Source organism: Oryctolagus cuniculus, chromosome 11 (genome assembly GCF_964237555.1).
Source record: "Oryctolagus cuniculus chromosome 11, mOryCun1.1, whole genome shotgun sequence".
Classification (NCBI taxonomy): domain Eukaryota; kingdom Metazoa; phylum Chordata; class Mammalia; order Lagomorpha; family Leporidae; genus Oryctolagus; species Oryctolagus cuniculus.
The window spans coordinates 117,160,253-117,184,017 of NC_091442.1; the positions used below are offsets into that span (position 1 = coordinate 117,160,253).

Below are 23,765 nucleotides of genomic sequence, written 5' to 3' on the forward strand. Positions count from 1 at the left end.
GATAGACCCTAAACTTCTCTTCAGGGCCGAGGCATGTCCACAAAAGTATTTCGGGGCGGGCCCCACCTGGTCGGGGCGTGGGGGGGACACGTGGCGGGTCCTAAAGCATCCTCCCAGGACTGCGGGGTTTCTTGGTTGGTTTGTTTCCTAATTATCAAAGTACCACACGCGTCTCCTGTCCAAAAAAAAAAAAAAAAAAAAAAAAAAAAGGAAAATTCAAAGACTGTGGAAACAACCCGTAACCGGTGTGATTTTGGGCAGGGTGGGGGCACGCTCGGGGAAGGCGACGTGAAGATGCGCTGGGGTCTCCGGCCCCCAACTCCGGGCGGCGGGTGGCCACCGGCGGGTGAACTCGGCCGCCCAAGGCCGTCCGCACGGAGGCTCCCCGTCGGCCACCTGCGCGGACGGACACTTGGCGCCTTCCCGGGCGTAGCGCCTCAGCTCCGTCACCCCCGCGGCCACCGGCCCCCGAGGCAGGGAGACCCAGCCCAGGCACTTTCCCGGTCACTGTCTACCGACTGAAAATAGATCCCGAGTCCGCCCCCGGCTCCCCCCTCCCGCCTTGAAATCCTCCCCTTTAAAGGGAGCCACCGAGTGACGCCGGGGGAGTTTGCGGAAGCGCCAGCCGCGTTGGGGCCTTGGGCGGATCCCGTGATGGAACAGGACCCGCCCCCGGCTCCTCTTCCCCCATTGTGTGAGCGGCTCGCGCCCTGGCCCCGCCCCTCGCCCCCTCCCTCCGGCGGCGCGGCCCCGCCCCTTTTTTTCGCCCCCCCTTGGCTCATTTCCGGCCGCCGCTGCTACCGCTAGCCTGTAAGGAGGATTCGGCAGAGGGAAGAAACAACAGCCGCCATCTTGTTTGTGTGCTAGGCTCGGGGGGGAGAGAGGGCGAGAGGGAGCGGGCGCGAGTGGGCGAGCGGGACGCCGGGCTGAGTGCGAACTGCGGGAGCGGAGGAGCGCGGCGTGGAGCCGGGCCGGCGAGCGGCGGCAGGGCCGAGACAGTGGCAGGGGGCCCGGGGCGCACGGGCTGAGGCGACCCCCAGCCCCCTCCCGCCTTGCACACACCCCCAGCGCGGCCCGGCAGCCGGGCCCGGCGTCGACGCCTAGGGGGGACCATTACATAACCCCGCGCCCCGCAGCGCCTTCGCCCGCCGTCGAGGGCGGCCCCGAGCGGAGCCCCGAGGGGCGGGCGCTCCGGGCACCTGGCGGCCGGGGTGGGGGCCGCGGCGGCGGCGGCCGTATTTATTTATTTTCCGCGGGAGAGGAGGGCGGAGGAGGAGGAGGAGGAGAGCGCAGCGCGAGAGCAGGCAGCCTGCGCCGCCGCCCGAGCGGGGCCTCCTCGGTGGGCTCGGCGCGGGCCCGGCCCCCTCGGCCCTGCGGGCCGGCGAGCTCCGCGCCGGGCGTCCTCGCCGCGCCTCCGCCGGCCGCCGCGCGATGTGAGGCGGCGGCGGCGCCAGCCTGGCTCTCGGCTCGGGCGAGCTTCCCGCGGCCATTAGGGGCCGGTGCGGCGGCGGCGGCGGCGGCAGGAGGAGGGCTGGGCGGGTGGGGGCGCAGGCCCGGGAGGGGGCACCGGGAGGAGGTGAGTGTTTCTCGTCGCCTCCTCCTCTCCCCCCTTTTCGCCCCCGCCTCCTTGTGGCGATGAGAAGGAGGAGGACAGCGCCGAGGAGGAAGAGGCTGATGGCGGCGGCGGAGCTCCGAGAGACCTCGGCTGGGCAGGGGCCGGCCGCGGCGGGCCGGGGACTGCGCCTCTAGAGCCGCGAGTTCTCGGGAATTCGCCGCAGCGGACGCGCTCGGCGGGTTTGGGCCCCCGTTGCCCTGCTCGGGCCTGGGCGCAGGCCCGGCCCCTCGCACTTGCCCCTACCTTTTCTGTCGAGTCCGCATCCCTCTCCAGTCACCGCGACCCGGCGGAGAGAAAAAGGAACTTCCCCCACCCCCCTCGGCCGCCGGCGGAGCCCCCCGAGCCCACTGCGGGGAGCGGGGCGGGACCCCGGGCCGAAGAAGAGATTTTTTTCGGAGGATTCTCGTCTGCTTCGTCCGTATCTCCGAAAGAATTAAAAATGGCCGAGAATGTGGTGGAACCGGGGCCGCCTTCAGCCAAGCGGCCTAAACTCTCCTCGCCGGCCCTCTCGGCGTCGGCCAGCGACGGCACAGGTTAGTCCTCCGGCCCCAGCCTTTCGCGTTCCTGCCCGGTGCACCTTCCCTCTTCCATGTTACATGCGTATATGTCCCCCCTTCCCTCTCTTCCCACTTCCCTGCTCCGCAATTAATTTTTAAAGGTGTTTGAATGAGCTGGTCGAAGACGTCCAGTAGCCCGACCATTTTCTTGGCCTCCTAATACATTGGTTGCAACACTATGTCAAACCGATGTGTGTTCTGGAATTAGCGCTCGCTGGATAGAAACGGCCCTTATTGTTGCCCCGTGCACTCAATTTCGGGAATGCCGATGCTTCTGTGTGTGAGGGCTTTTACGTAGTTCTAGATTGAATGTGTTTTGTTGGTGGTAGATGAAAACTTGCGAGCCTTTTCTCCTCGATTGTACTTACCTCTTCCTTTTACTTTCCACTCTTCTTTTTCAAAATTTTTTCTCTCCGTTGCACAAGATAATCTGAGCAGGAATAAGATGTAAAAAAAAAAAAAAAAAAAGACCTTGGTTTTATTTGTGTGAGATCCAGATTTCAGATTTGATGTGAAGTTGAACCGAATTATTTTACCCATCACTCTCAGCTTTCTTTCTTTTTCTTTCTTTTCTGTTTGCTCTGAGAATCAATATGGGGCGCAGTTCATTTTTACATCCCCCTCCTCTTCGGTGTCAGACCAAAATGTCTGAAACTCTGGGTTTTCAGGTTGGGAATGCGAGGCCTTTTCTTGCAGTTTGTAGTCACTTTTTCACTTTGGACGAAAGCAAAAAGGAGAGACGGTTCTGCGGAGGAACGTCCCTGGGAATCCAGTTTGAACGAAGTTGAGTGTTCCAGTCGTGAACTCCAACTTGAACTGATTGTACAGAAGTTTAAAATATGCTGTAGGTTTTGGTTTGTGTGTGGTTTTGTCCTCTTCCCCTGAAAACGTCTCTGGAGTTGGAGATTTCAGTTTCAAAGCTCTATGAATTCTTTGCTTTAGTCAGTTGTGGACTGATCCCTTTGTTAGGAGAAGTTGAGGGAGACCTCTTGCATCCTCCTCCTCTTTCTCTTACGCTTGTCTCCTGATGGCCACCGACCTTCTCTTTGGCTGTCATGGTTGTTTGAGATGCCGGCGTAATGAAGAGAAGAATGGCTGGCCATCTGACAGTCCACAGGCTGTTCCCCAACTGTGGAGCATCCCCGTAACTCGCCAGAACGTCATCCCTCTGGCTGCCAGTGCGAGTGCATAATGGAGTTAAGTGCACCCCAGAAGTTGGTTAGACAACTTCTAGAGCTCGTTTCTAAGTAGGTTTCATTTTAAAGGCTGAAAATAGGAGGATTATAGCATGCTATGAATTTGTTGCTTTTTAAGAAAGATGTATCATCATAAGACATGAGTTTGTTAACCTGAAAAAGATTACAGCTAAGGATCTTGCAGTTCTCCACCTAAGGTTTGTAACATCAGCTTGTGTGGGTAACCTTGTGTTTCTGTAGTCTTTGAGGATTTTTTTTTTTTTTTTACTTCAGAATTCATGCACACACATAGTATTGTGTTCCTTGGCACTTAAAGGTGTTTCAAAAGAATTTTCTGGAGATATTATTTAGACAGGTATTCCCCTGTAGACTGTGGTGAAAAGTAGTAATGGATTCAACATTTGAGTTAACTTGGAATGCTGTTGGGAACACTTTTTTTATATACTTTATTTCCATGAGCCCTGATTTGATTGAGCAGCGTTGTTTTGGAACTCCGTTGTGCGGCTGCATTCTTCCTCCCTGATCTGTGTCCTTAGTGAACCAACTCATTCTGGTAGTGTCCTGTTCTTTTAATACACAAAAACTATTTTGCTACTTAAAATATCTTTGAATACTTCTGAGTCCTAAATGTATTAAGTGGATTTTTATAAATAAAAAAAAATCCCTCCATTAAGAGATTCATTCATTCACTGTTAGTATTAAGAGTTTATCTTAGTATTAATGATTTTTCTCCACATTTTATAGTGAGTAGTTGATTACCACTCCTCCACACTCCCAAATCAAGATTCAACTTGAGGAATTCTTTGGCATACAATTTTTAATTGTAACCAGTCTGGGTGTTTTGGATGAGAATTATGTACTATGAAGATACTGTTCCTCTGTGAACTTACTTCAGCCTGGTCATCATTACTTAGTGGGGGGTTTTTGTTTTTGTGTTTTCCGTTCAGCAATGTGTAATCATTTGCAGGCAACTTTTAATTGTGGTACTTCACTTTTAAAAAGTTAACAAACTTGTAATTTCTACGTTTTGACTTTTGAGTTGTCACTTGGATATTTTACATGATTTTTTTCTAGAACCAATCAAAATAAATAAATAAAATTCTAGATCCTAGAGGCTTTTAAACGTGACATAAGCTTCAAAGAGTATTTGAGAGTTGTATTTACAAGAAAGAATACTGGGATCCAGTGGGTTGACATGCTAAAGTGTTGAAAACAGATTTTAAATCCAGCTTTTTGAGTTTCTTTAGATTAGGTACTGATGGAGCATGAAAACGGTGACTGACTTAATATTCAAATATTGGAAGAAATTTTCCATGTTGATCAAGTAACTTGATTTAAGTTCAAATTTTTTGTTTTGGAATGGGGAGGAAAAGAGACTTAGAAAAATCTTTGTATCTTTGTGTAACTATTTAGTATTTCTATTGGATCTATTGAAAATTTTATTTAGTTATGGTTAAGGGCAAAACATTTGATAAATGAAGTGACTCCCCCACCCCCCAAAAATCATGAAAGCTATTTGTAAAAAGATCTTGGCTAATATTAATGACTAGAAAAGTTAGCAACAGGTACAAGCTAAAAATATTTCTTGAAGTGATGAGTATGGTGTGTGCCTTTGTTGGTCACTGAATGAATATGCTGTGTGCATTTACAAGTGGACTCTGGAAAGGTGGGTGGGCGTTTTAGGATCTTGGTTCAGTTTTGTGGCCCTGCTGTGTGTGTTAAGATCAACTTGGGTTTATGCCCTTTTTTCCTCCCTGTGTCAAAGGAACAGGACAGATCATGTATACCTGCATTTTGACTACTTGATTAATGTGCACAGTGGAGAAATTGTTAGGATTTTTTTGATGTTAGTTTTTCTTCCATGAAGTTGACTGTTAGTGATCTATCATCCTAACCAGAACATTTTCATAGAGACCATTCTTCAGGTTCAGAATCTGTGATACTGTGGGTTAGTTTTTAGGCATGAATGTTTACATTGGAGTTTGCTTCTGAGGTCTTTCAGATGCACCTCCTTGGTCTGTCAAGGTATTGATTACCTCACTGTTAAATTGCAAAATATTTTACCAGTTGCCTTAAACTTCTCTGACGATTATTTATTCTCAAAGCCCGGTAAGTTCATTGATAGGACTTCAAGGAAGTTGTTTGTGACTGATGTGAGATAAACTGAGGGTTTGTGTCAATCTGCTGTGTGTGAGAATTTGGGTGCCCTTAAAGAGCAGGAGTTCTTGGTTAGTACAGAGGTAGGAAATATATTGGCATGTCCCGTAAATGGAGCCTAGGGAAAGAGAGGGTTCTGCCTTAGTTGTCTTTTGGCATTATTTCTGATGTTTTCCAACTCTTCCTTTAATATATTTCATAAAGGAAAAAAACTGAATCAGTTGAAAACTAGTGTGTATGGTGGTGTTTGCAGGAACATGAAGTGGTAAATAGGAAAGGGGAGAAAAAGAGTAGGAAGAATGTTGGAGATACAAGTGGGAGTGTAAAATACTTCTTCTTGGTGTATTTACAAAAACAATTCAGGAGTTACTCTGCCAATTCATATGCCCAAAATTAATGAAAAAATAAAACATGCTGCTTTTTGTGTGTCCAGATTTTAGAGTTTGCTCCTTTCAAAGTTGAATTTGAGTGTGGCAAACATTAGTGAAATTAATGGGCAAGTGAAACAAATTATACCAAATGTAAAATGCTTTAACCATTGAAATTTTTAAAAAGATTATTTATTTATTTGTCAGGCAGTGACAAATCAATTGATCAAATGATAGATTTTCATCCACTGGTTCATTCTCCCAAATGGCCAGCTGGAGTTGGGAGCTTGGAACTGCATGTGGGTCTCCCACATGGGTGGCATGGGCCCAACTTCTTGGGCCATCTTTTGCTGCCTTCCCAGGCATGTGAGCAGTGAGCAGCCAGAGCCTGAACTGGTGCTCACATACAGGATGCCAGCATCATGTCTCAAGCGGTGGCTTAAAAGCTGCATAACAATGCTGGCCCCTAAACACTGAATTTTGCAGATGATTTTATTGTCACATGAGAACTACTTTCCTTTTTTTTTTTTTTTTGACAGGCAGAGTGGACAGTGAGAGAGAGAGAGAAAGGTCTTCCTTTGCCGTTGGTTCACCCTCCAATGGCCGCCACGGCTGGCACGCTGCGGCCAGCGCACTGCGATGATCCGATGGCAGGAGCCAGGAGCCAGGTGCTTTTCCTGGTCTCCCATGGGGTGCAGGACCCAAGGACTTGGGCCATTCTCCACTGCACTCCCAGGCCACAGCAGAGAGCTGGCCTGGAGAGGGGCAACCGGGACAGAATCCGGTCCCCCGACTGGGACTAGAACCCGGTGTGCCGGCACCGCAAGGCGGAGGATTAGCCTAGTGAGCCGTGGCGCTGGCCATGAGAACTACTTTCCTTCTGAAATTTTAATGGGAATTTAAAAATTGTTGTTTTCAATAAAGGTTTAAAAGAATAAATATTGAGAAATTAAGCCACTTGTGAGCCATTTGGATATGATTTGGTTTTAGATGTAGATCCTTTTTGTAAATGTTCGAATGGTCAGGTGTAATTTTGTTGAGAAAGTGAGATAGTAAAATTAAAACCACTGGAGGGGCCGGGTCTGTAGCGTAGCTGGTAAAGCCGCCACCTGCAGTGTTGGCATCCCATATGGGCGCTGGTTTGAGTTCTGGCTGCTCCACCTCCGATCCAGCTCTCTGCCGTGGCCTGGGAAAGCAGTGCAGAATGGCCCTAGTCCTTGGGCCCCTACACCCATGTGGGAGACCCAGAAGAAGCTCCTGGCTCCTGACTTTGGATCTGCTCAGCTCTGGCCGTTGTGGCCATTTGGGGAGTGAACCAGCACATGGAAGACCTCTCTCTGCATTTCTTTTATTCTCTGTGTAACTTAAATCTTAAAAAAATGAGAAAAATTACTGGAAAATAAGTGCTAAGTGAAGGAGTTTTAGAGTGAGACTCGAGAGTTCATATTAACTGAACCTTGAGCCAGTTACTTAGACCACGTCTCTGCTTCCTTTCCTGTAGTACTCATAGGGTTGTGCTGAAGAGTAAGTGAGAAATCTGTTAATAAAATGCCTAGGACAGTGCTTGTATGTACTCAAACTGTTTTAAAATGTAGTTGCTAAATATACCAGAAGGAAAGCAGTAGCTTTTTAATGGATATATAGGTTAGACAGAGAAGGCCAAGTACATGATGTTCATTGAGTAGTCTTAGAACAGGTCTTAATGTGGTTAGCTTATACTGCATCCACCAAAAGAGTAAGTATTTTAGGACTAGAGGAATATGGGAGGGGCTGGCACCGTGGCTCACTTGGCTAATCCTCCGCCTGTGGCGCCAGCATCCCATATGGTCGCCGGGTTCTAGTCCCAGTTGCTCCTCTTCCAGTCCAGCTCTCTGCTGTGGCCCTGGATGGCAGTGGAGGGTGGCCCAAGTGCCTGGGCACCTGCACCCACATGGGAGACCAGGAAGAAGCACCTGGCTCCTGGCTTTGGATCGGCGCAGCGCCAGCCATAGCAACCATTTGGGAAGTGAACCAACGGAAGGAAGACCTTTCTCTCTGTCTCTCTCTCACTGTCTATAACTCTACCTGTCAAATTTAGAAAAAAAAATGGGAGAGAAATTAAAGTAAGAGTAAAGATAATATATATATCCTATAGAATGTCTTACATGTGTAAGTAGTTGAAAATGAATATTTAAAGCATTGAAAAAGTGGAAAACAACTTGTCAGAAATGCTTAAGAATGCCTTTTTGCTAAAAGATTATGTGCACACAGTTTATTCCAGTTTTTGTTTGCTTACTTAGGTCAAAAGAGACTTTGTTTTAAAAGAAGAGGAAGGGTAATAGATGGAAGAGTACAGTGCTTTTCAAATTTTTTTTAAAGATTTACTTATTTTATTTGAAAGGCAGAGTTAGCAGAGGAGCAGAAGCAGAGGCAGAGATCTTCAGTTTGCTGGTTCACTCCCCAAATGGCTGCAATGGCCAGAGCTGGACCAGTCCGAAACCAGGAACCAAGAGCTTTCCCTGTTTCCCATGTGGGTACAGGGCCCAAGGACTTGGACCATCTTCTACTGCTTTCCCAGGCGCATTAGCAGGGAGCTGGATCAGAAGTGGAGCAGCGGCCGGCGCCACAGCTCAATAGGCTGGCTAATCCTCCTCCTGTGGCACCAGCACACCGGGTTCTAGTCCCGGTCGGGGCGCTGGATTCTGTCCCGGTTGCTCCTCTTCCAGGCCAGCTCTCTGCTGTGGCCCAGGAGTGCAGTGGAGGATGGCCCAAGTCCTTGGGCCCCACACACATGTGGGAGACCAGGAGAAGCACCTGGCTCCTGGCTTCAGATCAGCACAGCACGCTGGCCGCAGCTGCCACTGGGGGGTGAACCAACGGCATCTCTCTCACTGTCCACTCTGCCTGTCAAAAAACAAAAAAGTGGAGCAGCTAGGACTTGAACTGACGTCCATATAGGATGCTGGTACTGTAAGCAGTGGCATTACCCTTTATGCCACAGCACCGACCCCTCAAAATTTCTTAACTATTTATTTATTTATTTTAAAGAGTTAACATAGTGAGAGGAGAGACAAAGACAGAGAGAGACAGAGAGAGGGCTTCCATCCGCTGGTTCACTCCCCAATTGGCCGCAACTCCTGGAGCTGAGCAGATCCAAGCGAGGAGGCAGGAGCTTCTTCCCGGTCTCCCACGCAGCTGCAGGGGCCCAAGTACTTGGGCCATCTTTTACTGCTTTCCCAGGCCATAGCAGAGAGCTGGATTGGAAGTAGAGCAGTCGGAACTCAAACTGGCACCCATATGGGATGCCAGCACTGCAGGTGTTGGCTTTACCAGCTGCATCACAGCGCCGGCCCCTCAAATATTTTTTAACCATATGTAAGTAAGAACTGTATTTTACATGTAGAACCGGAGAGCCTATCTCAACAAATGAATGATTAATATTTTGCCCTTACTAATTGTAATGTATTTTGATATTTTCTTTGATTTTGTTTTCCTTAAGAGAACTGATTGTAACCTACTGTATTGATTCTTTTTTTTTTTTTTTTTTTTAAACAGGCAGAGTTAGACAGTGAGAGAGAGAAAGAGAAAAAGGTCTTCCTTCCGTTGGTTCACTCCCCAAATGACCGCCACGGCTGGAGCTACGCCTGTCCAAAGGCAGGAGCCAGGTGCTTCTTCCTGGTCTCCCACACAGGTGCAGGGGCCCAAAGCACTTGGGCCATCCTCCACTGCCTTCCCAGCCACAGCAGAGAGCTGGACTGGAAGAGGAGCAACCGGGACTAGAACCCGGTGCCCATATGGGATGCTGGTGCCGCAGGCGGAGGATTAATCAAGTGAGCCACGGCGCCGGCCCCCACTGTTAACTTGTAAGCCACTATTTGAAGAACAGTGGTTTGAAGAGTTGACAAGATGGCAGTTGTCCTGTACTGGCCCAGCATTTTCTGTATGCTAGGCATTTATCCTCAATCCAGGGAACACTGGTAATCCAGACAAACGTAGTCCCTTTTTTCCTTCCTGCAGTTTATAGATCAGAGGAGAAGGTGGGCATTAAAGTGGTGTGATCAGCATTGCATCCGGGAAGGGCAGTGGTGGGAGGAACAGGGATAGACAGGGACTCTGATGGCTGTCTTTGAGAAATGGTGTCTGATCTTGGGGTCTGGCGGAGACAGGGTTAGTGAGAGTGAGCCCAGGCTGGAACAGGAGAGCACAAGGGTCTTCTTTTGAAAAGCTCATGGAATAATTTAAAAGTAATGCGCATTTCCCAGTGAATTTCGTAAGGCCCAAGAGTATGGCATGCTGAGAAAACCTATAAATCCCACCTAGCTGGGAGGGACAGCAAGAAATATGGTTGTAGTGGTAATCAATGGGCTATTCATGCAGAGCTTGTAGAGGCTATAGGAGTTTGGCCAACTTAAATCGATGGGGTGGAATTTTACCTGGGATGATTAAAATGAGGAGGAGTGGTTTGGGAAGGAGTAGGGAAGAAAAGGCAGTGAGGCAGTGTTAGTATTCCAGTTGCGTAGGGCTGGCTTTCCTGCAGAATTTTCTTTTTCTTTTTTTTGACAGGCAGAGTGGACAGTGAGAGAGAGAGAAAGGTCTTCCTTTTCCATTGGTTCACCCTCCAAGTGGCCGCTACGGCTAGCACGCTGCGCCAGTCCGAAACCAGGAGCCAGAAGCTTTCTCCTGGTCTCCCATACAGGTGCAGGGCCCAAGCACTTGGGCCATCCTCCACTACACTCCCGGGCCACAGCAGAGAGCTGGCCTGGAACAGGAGCAGCCAGGACATTATCCGGTGCCCCAACTGAGAATAGAACCCAGGGTGCCAGTGCTGCAAGCGGAGGATTAGCCTAGTGAGCCGTGGCGCCAGCCCTACAGAACTTTCTTAAAAAGTAGATTTGAAAGATTGGTGGTTTACGTGAGGTGGTAATTGATTAGATGTTAGGTAGGAAGACAGAGGAATCAAGATAGTTCCCAAATTTCAAGTGTGGGCAGCTAGATAGGTGGTGAATTAGGGAACACAGGAAGTGAAGTGTTTGTGTAGGGGTGATGGGCATTTTGGAGCTGTGTGATTCTCCTGAATTGTGTAGTCACTGTTTTCATTTGGCGTGCCTATATCATTTCAGCCAACATACTGAGTAACTGCCACGAGTTAGGCATTTCTTTTTCTTTTTTTTGGACAGGCAGAGTTAGAGAGAAAGGTCTTCCTTCTGTTGGTTCATCCCCCAAATCCGAAGCCAGGAGCCAGGTGCTTCCTCCTGGTCTCCCATGCAGGTGCAGGGCCCAAGCACTTGGGCCATCCTCCACTGCCTTCCTAGGCCACAGCAGAGAGCTGGACTGGAAGAGGAGCAACCGGGACAGAATCCGGGGTGCCGCAGGCGGAGGATTAGCCAGCCTAGTGAGCTGTGGCGCTGGCCAAGTTAGGCATTTCTGATGTAAAGATTGTTAAGGTGGTTTCTGCTCTCAAATCCTTTTTGTGATATAGTGTAATTGGTATATGTATACATCACTTTTCCCGTGCTCTGATAAGTTTGAAAAATGTTTTTGATAAAGGCAGGATAGGGATCTTCTCTGACAGTCAGTTTGAGATGTTGGTGAAAAACCTGAGAAAACGTGTACTTGAGCAGGGTTAGTGGAGTGGAAAATAACACTTTTCATAAAAGTGGGGAGAAGTTGGAAGGCTATTTCAGGTTGAACAAAAATCAATGCATCTGAAGTCGCTGGAACTTGGGCTGTTTGGTGGGCTGTGTTCCTGGGAGACGGAGGGAAGAGGATGTTGGCATCCTATGAAGGAAAGACAAAGCTGCTGCGAGACTTGCCCTTCGTCTCGACTGCCCGGGTGAGTTTTAGAAGCAGGAGAGTGATGGGTTGGAGAGAGACGAATTCTGGAGACAGGCACGTGATCAGCAGCACAGCGAAACCTAATGGTGGGAAGACCAGGACCATGTTATTTTCCTTTTATTAAAAAGATTTATTGGGGGCCAGCGCCGTGGCTCATTTGGCTAATCCTCTGCCAGCAGCACTGGCATCCCAGGTTCTAGTCCCAGTTGGGGCGCTGGGTACTAGTCCTGGTTGCCCCTCTTCCAGGCCAGCTCTCTGCTGTGGCCAGGGAGTGCAGTGGAGGATGGCCCAAGTGCTTGGGCCTTGCACGAGCATGGGAGACCAGGAGGAAGTACCCGGCTCCTGGCTTTGGATTGGCGTAGCACCAGCCATAGCGGCCATTAGGGGGTGAACCAACAGAAGGAAGACCTCTCTCTCTCTCTCTCTCTCTCTCTCTCTCTCTCTCTCTCTCTCGCTGTCTATAACTCTGTCTCTCTCACTGTCTAACTCTGCCTGGCCAAAAAAAAAAAAATAAAATAAATTTATTGGGAGCTGGCACTAAGGCATAGCAGATAAAGCCGCTGCTTGCAGCACCGGCATCCCATATGGGCACCAGTTCAAGACCCAACTATTCCACTTCCCATCCAGCTCTCTGCTGACACGCCTGGGAAGGCAGTAGAGGATGGCCCAAAGTGCTTGGGCCCTTGCACCCTCATGGGAGACCCAGAAGAAAGAAGCTCTTGGCTCTGGATTGACCCAGCTCCAGCAGTTGCAGCCATCTGGGGAGTATATCAGCAGATGGAAGGAAGATATCTCATTGTCTCTTCCTCTTTCTCTATGTAACTCTAATAAATAAATAAATCTTTAAAAAGTATTCATTTAGTTGAAACTCAAGAGTGATGGGGGAGGGATGGAATGAGGGAGAGAGAGATAAGAGATCTTCCCATCCCTGATTCCCTTCCCAGAAGGCCATAAGAGCCAAGGTTGGATGGCCTCAAAGCCAGGAGCCAAGACCTCCATCTGGGACTCCCACATGGGTGACAGAGACTCAGGCACTTGCTCTCTCTTCCATTGCCTTCCCAGGCACAGGAACTTAGTTGGAAACAGCCAAGAGTTGAACTGGCACTCTGGTGTGGGATACATGCATTGCAGGTGGTAACTTAACTTGTGCCACAATGCCAGCCCCTATTTTCCTTTTATTTATTTATTAATTTATTTTTTATTTGAAAGACAGACGAAGAGATAGACATCTTCCCACCTGCTGGTTCACTCCTCAAATGGCCGTAATGGCCAGGGCAGGTTAGGCCAAAGCTAGGAGCCTGGAACTCCATCTAGGTCACCCATGTGGGTAGCAGGGGCCCAAGTACTTGGATCATTTCACTGCTTTCCTGGGTGCATTAGCAGGGAGCTGCATCAGAAGTAGGAAATCTGGGACTTGAACTGGTGCTCTGATACGCAGTGCAGGTGTTGCAAACGGTAGGCCAATTCACTGTGCCACAGTGCCGGCCCCTAATTTTCCTTCTTTTGAAATGAACTTATTTGCTTTGGAAGTTTCAGGTAAATTGTAATGACCAAAGTATATTGTTTAAGGTTCACATTTATGACGAGTTGCATAAATATGGAAAATATAGCAGATGTTAATTCAGAATCCATTTGTTCACTCTTGTTTATAGCTTTGCAGTTTTTAGGAATCTGGTTTGGTGGTTTTTTTTTTTTTTTTTTTTTTTTTTTTTTTTTTTTTTTTTCAGGCAATAGTGTGATAGCTTTTCCCTTTAGGATCCCATATAGACATACTATTGGAGTAAAAAACACCAAGATTTACTTAAAATAAATGTTTAATGATAGCACAGAGTTTAGGTTTAATATATACATATATAGTTGAATCTTTTCTTTAAGATTTATTTATTTATTTGAAAGTGAGAGTTACAGAGAAAAAGAGGGAGAGACAGAGATCTTTCATGTGTTTGCTGAAATAACCAGGGCTGGGCCAGGCAGAAGCCAAGGAACCAAGAGCTTATTTCAGGGTAGGTGTCAGGGGCCTAACAGGCACTTCGGCCATCTTTTGCTGCTTTTCCCAGACCATTAACAGGGAGCTGGATCAGAAGTGGAACAGCCAAGACTCAATATTGGCATCCATATTGTATCCCACAGTAATAGGTGGCAGCTTTACCTTCTGTGCCACAGTGCCGGCTCTGAATTGACTTTTATATATAATATATATTATATATAAAGATTTATGTATTTGAGAGGCAGAATTACAGACAGAGGGAGAGACAGAAAGAGAGATCTTCCATCTGCTGGTTCGCTCTCCGAATGCCCCACCTGCTGGAGCTGGACTGACCCAGAACCAGGAGCTTCCAGATCTCCGTGCAGGAGCAGGGGCCCAAGCACTTAGGCTATCTTCACGGCTCTCCCAGTGCATCAGCTGGGAGCTGGATCAGAAGTGGAATAGCCAGTCTTTGAACTGGCGCGCATCTGGGATGCTGCAGCATGGGGTGGGGCTTAACCTACCACGACACAGCGCCAGTCCCCTTGATAAACAGCGTTGTTCTCATCTTGTAGTTAATTTTATACCAAAAAGTGTCAACTGTATTAGTAAATTGATGAAGGTGTCATTGGTAGATAGAACTTTTAAATGTGGGTCCCAGGTCATATTCATTAATCATTCAATTTCTGTTTACATTTTGAGACTTAAGAAGAAACTCAATCTCTTCCCAAGCTGTAGGTATACCCACTGAGGTCAAGGTTGCAGGACAATGCTAAGAGTGTGTATTTTGAAATTTGCTTATACTTTTGCCTTTTGACTCTGTTAGGTTTCAGAGTTCAGTAGCTACATAGCTATGTGGTTCTGAAGAATTTATTATGATCTTCTATACAAATTTGTTTACAATAGGCGTTTCCAGTTGTATTGGGAGTTGGACCTGACTTTCCAGCATGGTTGTTTCATTTTAATTTTCTTAGAGTTTCTTCAAATTATGTAATTTGAAGATATTTGTCTTTCCTTGATGAGTTTGTGTGATTTTGGTTAATTGTTTATCTACAGGATGTTAAAATGCTGTGTGTGTGTCTGTGTGTCTGTGTTTTAAGATTTTATTTAGAGAGAGATCTCTTCCCATCTACTGGTTCGCTCCCCAAATGGCCACAACAGAGCTTCCTCCTGTCTCCCATGTGGGTATTAGGGGCCCAGGCACTTGGGCCATCCTCTGCTGATTTCCAGGCCTATTAGTGAGTATCTGAAGTGGAGCAGCCAGGACTCGACCTGCAGGTAGTGGCTTAACCAGCTGCACCATAGCGCTGGCCCCAGAAGTGGCTGTTTCTAAAATGAAGTACTGAGGGGCTGGCGTTGTGGCGTAGCAGGGTAAGCCTCCACTTATGATGCTGGCATCCCATATGGGCATCAGTTCAAGACCTGGCTGCTCTGCTTCTGACCCCACTCTCTGCTGATGCGCCTTGGAAAGCAGAGAAAGATGGTCCAAGTGCTTGGGCCCCTGCATTCATGTGGGAGACATGGAAGAAGCTCCTGGCTCCTGACTTCTGCCTGGCCCTGGCCCTGGCCCAGCCCCAGCCATTGTGGCCATTTGGGGAGTGAAACAGTGGGTGGAAGATCTGTGTGTCTAACCTCTCTGAAACTCTGCTTTTCAAACACATAAAAATAAAAATAAAGAATTGTGGTTAGGAAAATTGTTTCAGCCTGGTAAATTTGTGCAATTCACAAAATTTGCCTCGTTGCAAAAGCTACACTGTTTTAAAATTTCATGCATTTGAAGGGTCCAGTGTAAGTACGGATGTCCAAAGCCAGTAAGAAAAGAGATCTTTGTGAGATTGGTAATTTCAGTGTTTTAGATCTTTATCAGAATGATAAATGATACATAGATTTGTGCTTGGGCCCTGCACCCCATGGGAGACCAGGAGGAAGCACCTGGCTCCTGCCTTCAGATCAGCACGGTGCGCCGGCCGCGGCGGCCATTGGAGGGTGAACCAATGGCAAAAGGAAGACCTTTCTCTCTCTCTCACTGTCCACTCTGCCTGTCAAAAAAAAAAAAAAAATAAATAAAATAAGAAAGAAAGAGTTAGAGACAGAGAGAGGTCTTGCAATAGCTGGAGCTGAGCCAATCAGGAGCCAGGAGCCAGGAGCTTATGGGTTTCCCACATGGGTGCAGGGACCCAATCACTTGGGCCCTCCTCCACTGCTTTCCCAGGTGCATTAGCAAGGAGCAGGATCAGAAGTGGAGCAGAAGCTGGCTCTGTGGTGTAACAGTGCCGATATCCCAAATGGGCACTGGTTTGAGTCCTGGCTGCTCCACTTCTGATCCAGCTCTCTGCAGTGGCCTGGGAAAGCAGTGGAAGATGGCTCAAGTCCTTGGGCTCCTGCACTCACATGGGAGACCTGAGGGAAGCTCCTGGCTTCAGATCCGCGCAGCTCCAGCTGTTGCAGTCATCTGGGGAGTGGACTAATGGATGGGAGACCTCTCTTTCTCTGCCTTTGCCTCTGACTCTGTGACTCTGCTTTTCAAATAGATAAATAAATACATCTTTGGAAGGAAAAAAAAAAAAATTTTAACTCCACAGAGAAAGTTAGAAGGGAAGAGATGGCAGTGGGTCGATTCTGTCTTCTAAGTGGGTCCTTGAGAATTGACTGGTTTTGAAATAATTAATGTGGGCATTTTGTTTAGTGAACACAGTTTAAGAGCAGAATTGAGTTGATTTGACTACAGTACTAAAATACAAAAACCTGTTTATTCAACAGATAATGTATGAACCTTCTCAATGGGGAAAAATGTGTTACTGTTACATGTTAATATAGTAGAATTAGATATTGAGCATGCATTCTAGATAAAACACTTTTTGACTTCTGCTCTTAGTGCACTGTTTATATTGTTGGGACTGGCATTATTGCATAGCTGGTTAAGCTGCTGCCTACAGTGCCAGCATCCCATTATGGGCGCCAGTTCAAGTCCCAGCTGCTCTACTTCCTGTCCAGCTCCCTGCTAATGCATCTGAGAAAGCAGTGGAGGATTGCCCAAGTGCTTGGGCCCCTGCATCCACGTGGGAGACTTGGATGAAGCTTCTGGCTTCAGACTGGCCCAACCCTGGCCATTGTAGCCATTAGTGGAGTGAACCAACAGATGGACAGCCCCCCCCCCCATAACTCTGCTTCAAATAAGTAAATAGATTTTTTTTAAACTTTATTGTTAATGATCCTAGTTTTTTTTTTTTTTGGTTGTTTGTTTGTTTGTTTTTAATCTATTATTTATTTATTTGAAAGGCAGAGTTAACAAAGAGATATCTTCTATTCGCTGGCTCACTCTCCAGATGGCTACCTACAATGGCTGGGACTGGGCCAGGCTGGAGCTAGGAGCCCAGAGTTGTCTTCCAGTTCTCCCACATTGGTGCTAGGTCATCTTCCACTGCTTTCCCAGGCACGTTAGCAAGGAGCTGGATCAGAAGTGGAGCAGCTGTGACTGCAACCAGCACCCATACAGGATGCTGGCGCTGCAGGCCATGGATTAACCTGCTGCACCATAGCACCAGCCCTTGATCTAATTCTGAAGGTTGTGTTTCTCTTATGTGTTTCATGGTAAATAATATCTGATTTCTCCTGTATAGTGGAACTGTTTTGATCTTTTGGGTGTTAGGTTTAGTGAGCTGAGTTTATTTTACAAAAAATTACATGGTTAACTCTGGTCTGAGGACCACAAGAAATACAGAAAACACCAAAGGTGATCTATAGAATTAGTATGTAATTATGAAAGGATGTTTTGACTCAACGCTAGTTTCCCACGTTTAACCAAAACTTATTTTTGTTTAAATTGTCACATTTCAAATACATGGTCCATTGGATAAACTGGTAGTATGCTCAGCTTTTCAAATGAGATTTAAATTTGTCCTTTCAGTCACTTTTTTTTTTTTTTTTTTAAGGGAAAGAGTTTATTGGGGGAAACCCGACAGACCGGAGATAAGGGGTGAAGAAGAAAAAGAGGGAGAAGGAGAGCGTAAGAGAGAGATCAAGAGACAGAGGGAGAGAGAGTGAGAGAGATCAGGAGATGGAGAGAAAGGGAGCCATGTGTTCAGGAACAGGTCTTCTTAAAATGTTGTGGGAGGGGGGCAGGGAAGTAGGAGCAGCGAATCCCGTTAGGGTTGGGGTGGAGTTTGACACTGGTGGTTGAGCCATGTGGACACCTGGCTTCCAGCAATGGTGGGGGCTAGAGTCTGGGATGGTGTCAGGGTGTAGATTGCGCCATAGATACGACTGTGCTATTTTACTAACATTCCCCCCCTTTTGTTTTTTATAAAGCAGGAGTTGTATGGGATTACATTAGTCCCAAAAGTCTAGGAGGGGTAGAAGGACAATGATCTGTCTTTAGAACTACTTCCTGTTGACTTGGGGCGACAAAATACTCTGCTGTCAGGGGCCGTTGTCACAAGCTGTTGTCTCCTGGCTGGGAAGCCAAGTATATCCCTGTAGCAGCATTTGGTTGACTACCTGGCTGGTGAAGGCCTTGGTTCTTTCCATTATCACCTCCTGTAAACACTCAGAATTTGGAAGGCTGGTGTGTGGATGGAGATCACGAAGTGTTTGGTGGCGTGGAAGGAGTTCCGGGGGTGTGATCTTGAGTGGCAGAAATCCAGGACCCTAGGGGAGCCTGGATCCAAGTCACAGCACCAGTGTAAGGCCTCCACAAAACACACCAAACACCGGAATTAGGGAAAGGGTTTATTGGGGGTAATCCGAAAGACCAGAGGCAAGGGGCGAAGAAGAAAAAGAGGGAGGAGAGCATAGGAGAGAGAGCGAGAAAGAAAGATGAAGAGACACACACAGAGAGGGAGAATCAGGAGATGGAGAGAGTGTTCATCGCTGTGTTTGGACTGAATGTACACACAATGAAGAAACCTTTTACTCAGGTAACTTTGAATTTGAACATGATTGGGGTTTAAAGGAACTTGTCAACAAACTATTTGGTAGAAGTAGCCTGCTGATGATGATCTTTGATAGTTTAATAAGCAGGAAATGCATTACCTGGAGATGGTCTAGGTTCATTCATTTCAACAGTCATTTGTGACGCTCTTTTATAATATTTTCCATAGGATAGTTTTAAAATACTGGGATAGATTTCAGACTTGTAAATTTTTAATTAAATAGGGAGCAAAAAAATTAAGAGTTCATCTTACTATCTAGAAAGAAAATATTGGCTGTCTTTCACTTTCCAATCCTGTTAACTCCTATTGCTCATATTTTCAGTGACTTCTCTTTGGAGCATGGGTACCACTACCATTGCCATCTTGGAACCTAGTTTTCAGAACAGTATTGCTGGTTGAATGACCTGGGAAATTTTTCGTTTTTAGCATCTTTTGTTGGTTAACATCTTTGTAGATTATTGTCTCTTTTTTTTTTTTTTTTTTTTTTTGACAGGCAGAGTGGACAGTGAGAGAGAGAGACAGAAAGGTCTTCGTTTGCCGTTGGTTCACCCTCCAATGGCCGCCGCGGCCGGCGCACCGCGCTGATCCAATGGCAGGAGCCAGGAGCCAGGTGCTTTTCCTGGTCTCCCATGGGGTGCAGGGCCCAAGCACCTGGGCCATCCTCCACTGCACTCCCTGGCCACAGCAGAGGGCTGGCCTGGAAGAGGGGCAACCGGGACAGAATCCGGCGCCCCAACCGGGACTAGAACCCGGTGTGCCGGCGCCGCTAGGCGGAGGATTAGCCTAGTGAGCCGCGGCGCCGGCCAGATTATTGTCTCTTAAATTCAAAATTCTGTAGATTCTACTGGTCCTCTCTCGGCCTTTTTCTTGTTTTTTTGCCCCATAGATGCTCTCTGATCAGCCTTACTCTGTGGAGGGCTCACAGCAGCCCCTTCACAGACCTTCTCTTCTGTTTCAGAGCTATTGACTGGGTGTCTGCTGTTCATCTTTGTGTGGGTATTCCAGTGACAGCTGATGCTCCATTTCTCTTTCACATGTGTACCTTCTCTGATTGCCTGTCTATATAACTATATCACTAGACTGTTCCCTTGTCTATGCCAGAAGTTTGTCTTTCTCTTTTCTTTTAACACCTTACCTATTCCTGATGCCTCTGTCCCTTTAGTGCTTCTGTAGATGTAAATACTAGTCTCGCTCTCATTATTTCTCCAGCAGCAGCCTCCCTGACTTGACACTTGTTTGTCCAATTCATTCTTGATTGTGTTCCTGAATAGTCTCTAGTCAATACAAGTTTGTTCTTTTTTTTTTCTTTTTTTGAGGTTTTATTACTTATTTGAAAGGCAGAACTACAAAAGGAGAGACAGAAAGATCTTCCATCTACTGGTTCACTCCCCAGATGGCTGCAGCAGCAAGCTGGGCCAGACCAGTATCAAGCCTAGCACTCATCCAGATCTCTCACGTGGGTGGCGCATTAGCAGGAAGCTGCAATGGGAATCAAATCACTGCCCATTTGGGGGTGCTGGTGTCACTGTTGGCACTTTAACCCACTGTGCCACAGGGCCTGCTTCATTATAGTTGATAAAATTCTTCAGGGGCCAGCACGGTGGTGTGGTGGGTAAAGACGCCACCTACAATGCTAGCATCCCATATGAGTCCCAGCTGCTCCACTTCCCACCCAGCTCTCTGCTATGGCCTGGGACAGCAGTGGAAGATGGTCCAAGTCCTTGGGCCCCCGCACCCACGTGGGAGACCTGGAAGAAGCTCCTGGCTCCTGGCTTCAGACCGGCACAGCTCCGGCCATTGTGGCCCACTGAAGAGTGAACCAATGGATGGGTCCTTCTCTGCCTCTCCTTTTTTGTTTGTGTAAGTAAATAAATAAATCTTTTTTAAAAAATTCTTCAATTTTTCTCTAAAATAAAAGTCTCAAACTGTTATGTTATAGGTTGTTCTTACATGTTGAACATTAAATTTTATATAGCTAAATATAACTACTCACTATGCAGGGCAAGTTGAGCTAGAGGTCTAATAATTGATTTGTATCTTTATTTTTTTTCCCTTTGAAGATAAAAGGAACAACTTAAGCTTAGTAAAAAGCTATGAATGGGCTGGCACCACGGCTCAGTAGCCTGTGGCGCTGGCACCCTGGGTTCTACCCCTGGTTGGGGCACCGGATTCTGTCCTGGTTGTTCCTCTTCCAGTCCAGCTCTCTGCTGTGGCCCGGGAAGGCAGTGGAGGATGGCCCAAGTGCTTGGGCCCTGCACCTGCATGGCAGACCAGGAGGAAGCACCTGGCTCCTGGCTTCGGATCGGTGTAGCACGCTGGCCATGGCAACCATTTGGGGGATGAACCAATGGAAGGAAGAGCTTTCTGTCTGTCTCTCACTGTCTAACTCTGCCTTTCAGAAAAATAAAAAAGCAATGAGTGATATTGAGGCTGGTCAGTTTTAAAATGTTTGTTTAGACTGTGACCTTTTAATTTCAAAATTTTCTTATTTTGTTGATAGTTTTAGACTACTAGGTTTCTTTTGCTGTATTTTATAGCATACTTTGGCTAAAGGCATAAGCGCATATTTTTAAATATCCTTTTTGCATTAGATTACTCAATTCACTGCATGTGAACCTGTTACCAGGTTTAATTCTTGAAAGTCCTTGGAAAAATTTGATATTTGGCTTGAATAAAATACACAATAAAAAGTTTTTGATCTTTAGTACTCTTTTTAAAATCCATTTATTTGAGAGGAGAGACAGCTAACTCCTATTGAATGGTTCACGCTCCATATTCCCATAGCAGCTAGAGATGAGCTGAGCTGGGATTAAAACTGGGAGTAGGGAACTCAATCTAGATCTCTCACGAAGTGTTAGGAACCCAATCACTACCGTTTTCCAGGGTTGTCTTAGCAGAAGGCTGGAGTTGGTAGTGGGGTAGCTGTAAAACCCAGGCTTTCCTGTGTTAAGACACAAGCATCTTAACCTTCTGTAGTGTCCACTCTGACCTTTAGCAGAGTTACAGAGAGAGGGAGGGAGAGATCTTGTATCTGTTGGTTCATTCCCCAAAGAACTGCAACTGTAAGAGCAGAGCAGGGCCAAAACCAGAATCCTGGAACTCCATCCCGATCACCTATGTGGGTGCAGGGGTCCAAGGACTTGGGCCATCTGCTGCTGCTTTCCCAGGCACATTAGCAGGAAGATTGATCAAAAGTAGAGCAGAGACCGGCTCTGTAGCGTAGTAGGTTAATTCTTGCCTGCAGCACTGGCATCCCATATGGGTGCAGGTTCTAGTCCTGGCTGTTCCTCTTGCAGTGCAGCTCTCTGCTATGGCTTGGGAAAGCAGTAGAAGATGGTCCAAGTGCTTGGGCCCCTGCACTGCGTGGGAGACCCGTAAGAAGCTCTTGGCTGCTGATGGGTGCAGCTCTGGCCGTTGCGGCAATTTGGGAATGAACCAGTAGAAGACCTGTCTGTCTGTCTCCTCCCTCTCAATGTCTGTAACTCTACCTCTCAAATAAATAAATAAAATCTTTAAAAAAAAAAAAAAGTGGAGCAACAAAGACTTAAACCAGCACCCATATGGAATGCTGGCATCGCAGGCAGTGGTTTAACCCACTGCAGCACAAAGCCAGCCCTGAGCTTCAGTACTCTTAACTCTATCAGGATAGATTTGATAATCTGGAAGTTGGGTTCTTGGTCTGAAAATATTATTTAAATTTTGTTAAGAGGTGATTTCTCAGCTTTAAAAAGATTCTGGAAAAATTCTAGTTCTCAACAACAATCCACAGCCTAAAGCACCTGCAAAAATGAAGTGTGTGGGTTTTTTTTTTTTTTTTTTTTTTTTTTTTTTAAGATTTATTTGTTTATTTGAGAGGCAGAATTACAGAGGGAGAGGTCTTCATCTGCTGGCTCATTCCCCAAATAGCCACAATGGCTGGGGCTGTGCCAGACGGAAGCCAGGAGCTTCTTCGAGGTCTCCCATGTGAGTGCAGGGGCCCAAGCACTTGGGCCATCTTCCCATTGCCAGGCACATTAGCAGAAAGCTGGATTGGAAGTGGAACAACCGGGACTCGAACTGGCGCCCATATGGGATGCCAGCTTCTTGGAGGCTTAACCTGCTAAGCCACAGAGCCACCCAGAAATGTCTTTAATGAGGATTTCTATTCAGGTTCTTGGTGCAGCATTCTATTTAGCTTAACTAGTTTAGTTTGTAATTTACACAATGTATACTTTTTTTTTTTTTTTTAAGATTTAGTTATTTGAGGGGCCAGCACTGTTGCACAGTGGGTTAACACCCTGGCCTGAAGCACCAGCATCCCATGTGGGCATCATTTCAAGACCTGGCTGCTCCTCTTCTGATCCAGCTCTCTGCTATGGACTGAGAAAGCAGTAGAAGATAGCCCAATTCTTTGGGCCCCTGCACCCGCGTGGGAGACCCAAAAGAAGCTCTTGGCTTTAAATTGGCACAGCTCTGGCCTTTGTGGCCAATTGGGGAGTGAACCATCAGATGGAAGACTGACACTCTCTCTCTGTTCTCCTCTCTTTAACTCTGACTTTCAAAAAAAAAAAAAAAAAGGAACAAGTAAAAAATGAAAGCAAATAAGCAAAAAAAGGGGGGGGGGACTTTTTAAAAAAAAAAAGATTTAGTTATTTGAAAGAGCCACAGAGAGGCAGAGACAGAGAGAGAAGTCTTCCATCTACTGGTTTATTCCCCAGATGGCTGTAAGAGCTGGAGCTGTACCAATCCAAAGCCAGGAGCTTCTTCCAGGACTCCCACGCGGATGCAGGGGCCCAAGAACCTGGGCCATCTGCCACTGCTTTCCCAGGCCATAGCAGAGAGCTGGATCAGAAGTGGAGCAGCCGGGACTCTAACCAGTGCCCATAGGGGATTCCGGCACCGCAGGTGGTAGCTTTACCTGCTATGCCACAGCGCCTGCCCCAGTGTATACATTGTGAGATTTTTTTTTTGTTTTTATCAATGTTACTATAAAGGTTATTTGAAAATCATTTATAACCATTTGTTGCCCTTGTACAGAAATTAACCTCTATATACAGACATTTGCTTTGCATGTATTTTAGTTGACAAGTAATTGTGTGCATTTAAGGATTCATTGTGACATTTTGGTATATTTGCTTTGGATTTTTAGTCAACAGTTACATCACCTGCAGGCGGGTTTGTT

The 23,765-nt window shown here is 46.9% G+C and overlaps 1 protein-coding gene across 2 annotated transcripts in view; it reads left to right on the plus strand.

The window, feature by feature from the left end:
• The first annotated feature begins 873 nt into the window (after positions 1 to 873).
• Positions 874 to 23,765, plus strand: part of EP300 (E1A binding protein p300) — an 88,651-nt gene continuing 65,759 nt past the window's right edge. Inside the window, exon 1 of one of the 2 annotated variants that reach the window (XM_002721395.5) lies at positions 874 to 2,148. In XM_002721395.5, the coding sequence (XP_002721441.1) occupies positions 2,055 to 2,148 (94 nt within the window). In that variant the 5' untranslated portion in view covers positions 874 to 2,054. The remainder of the gene's footprint in view (positions 2,149 to 23,765) is intronic. The other variant, XM_017350932.3, reaches the window with a different exon arrangement.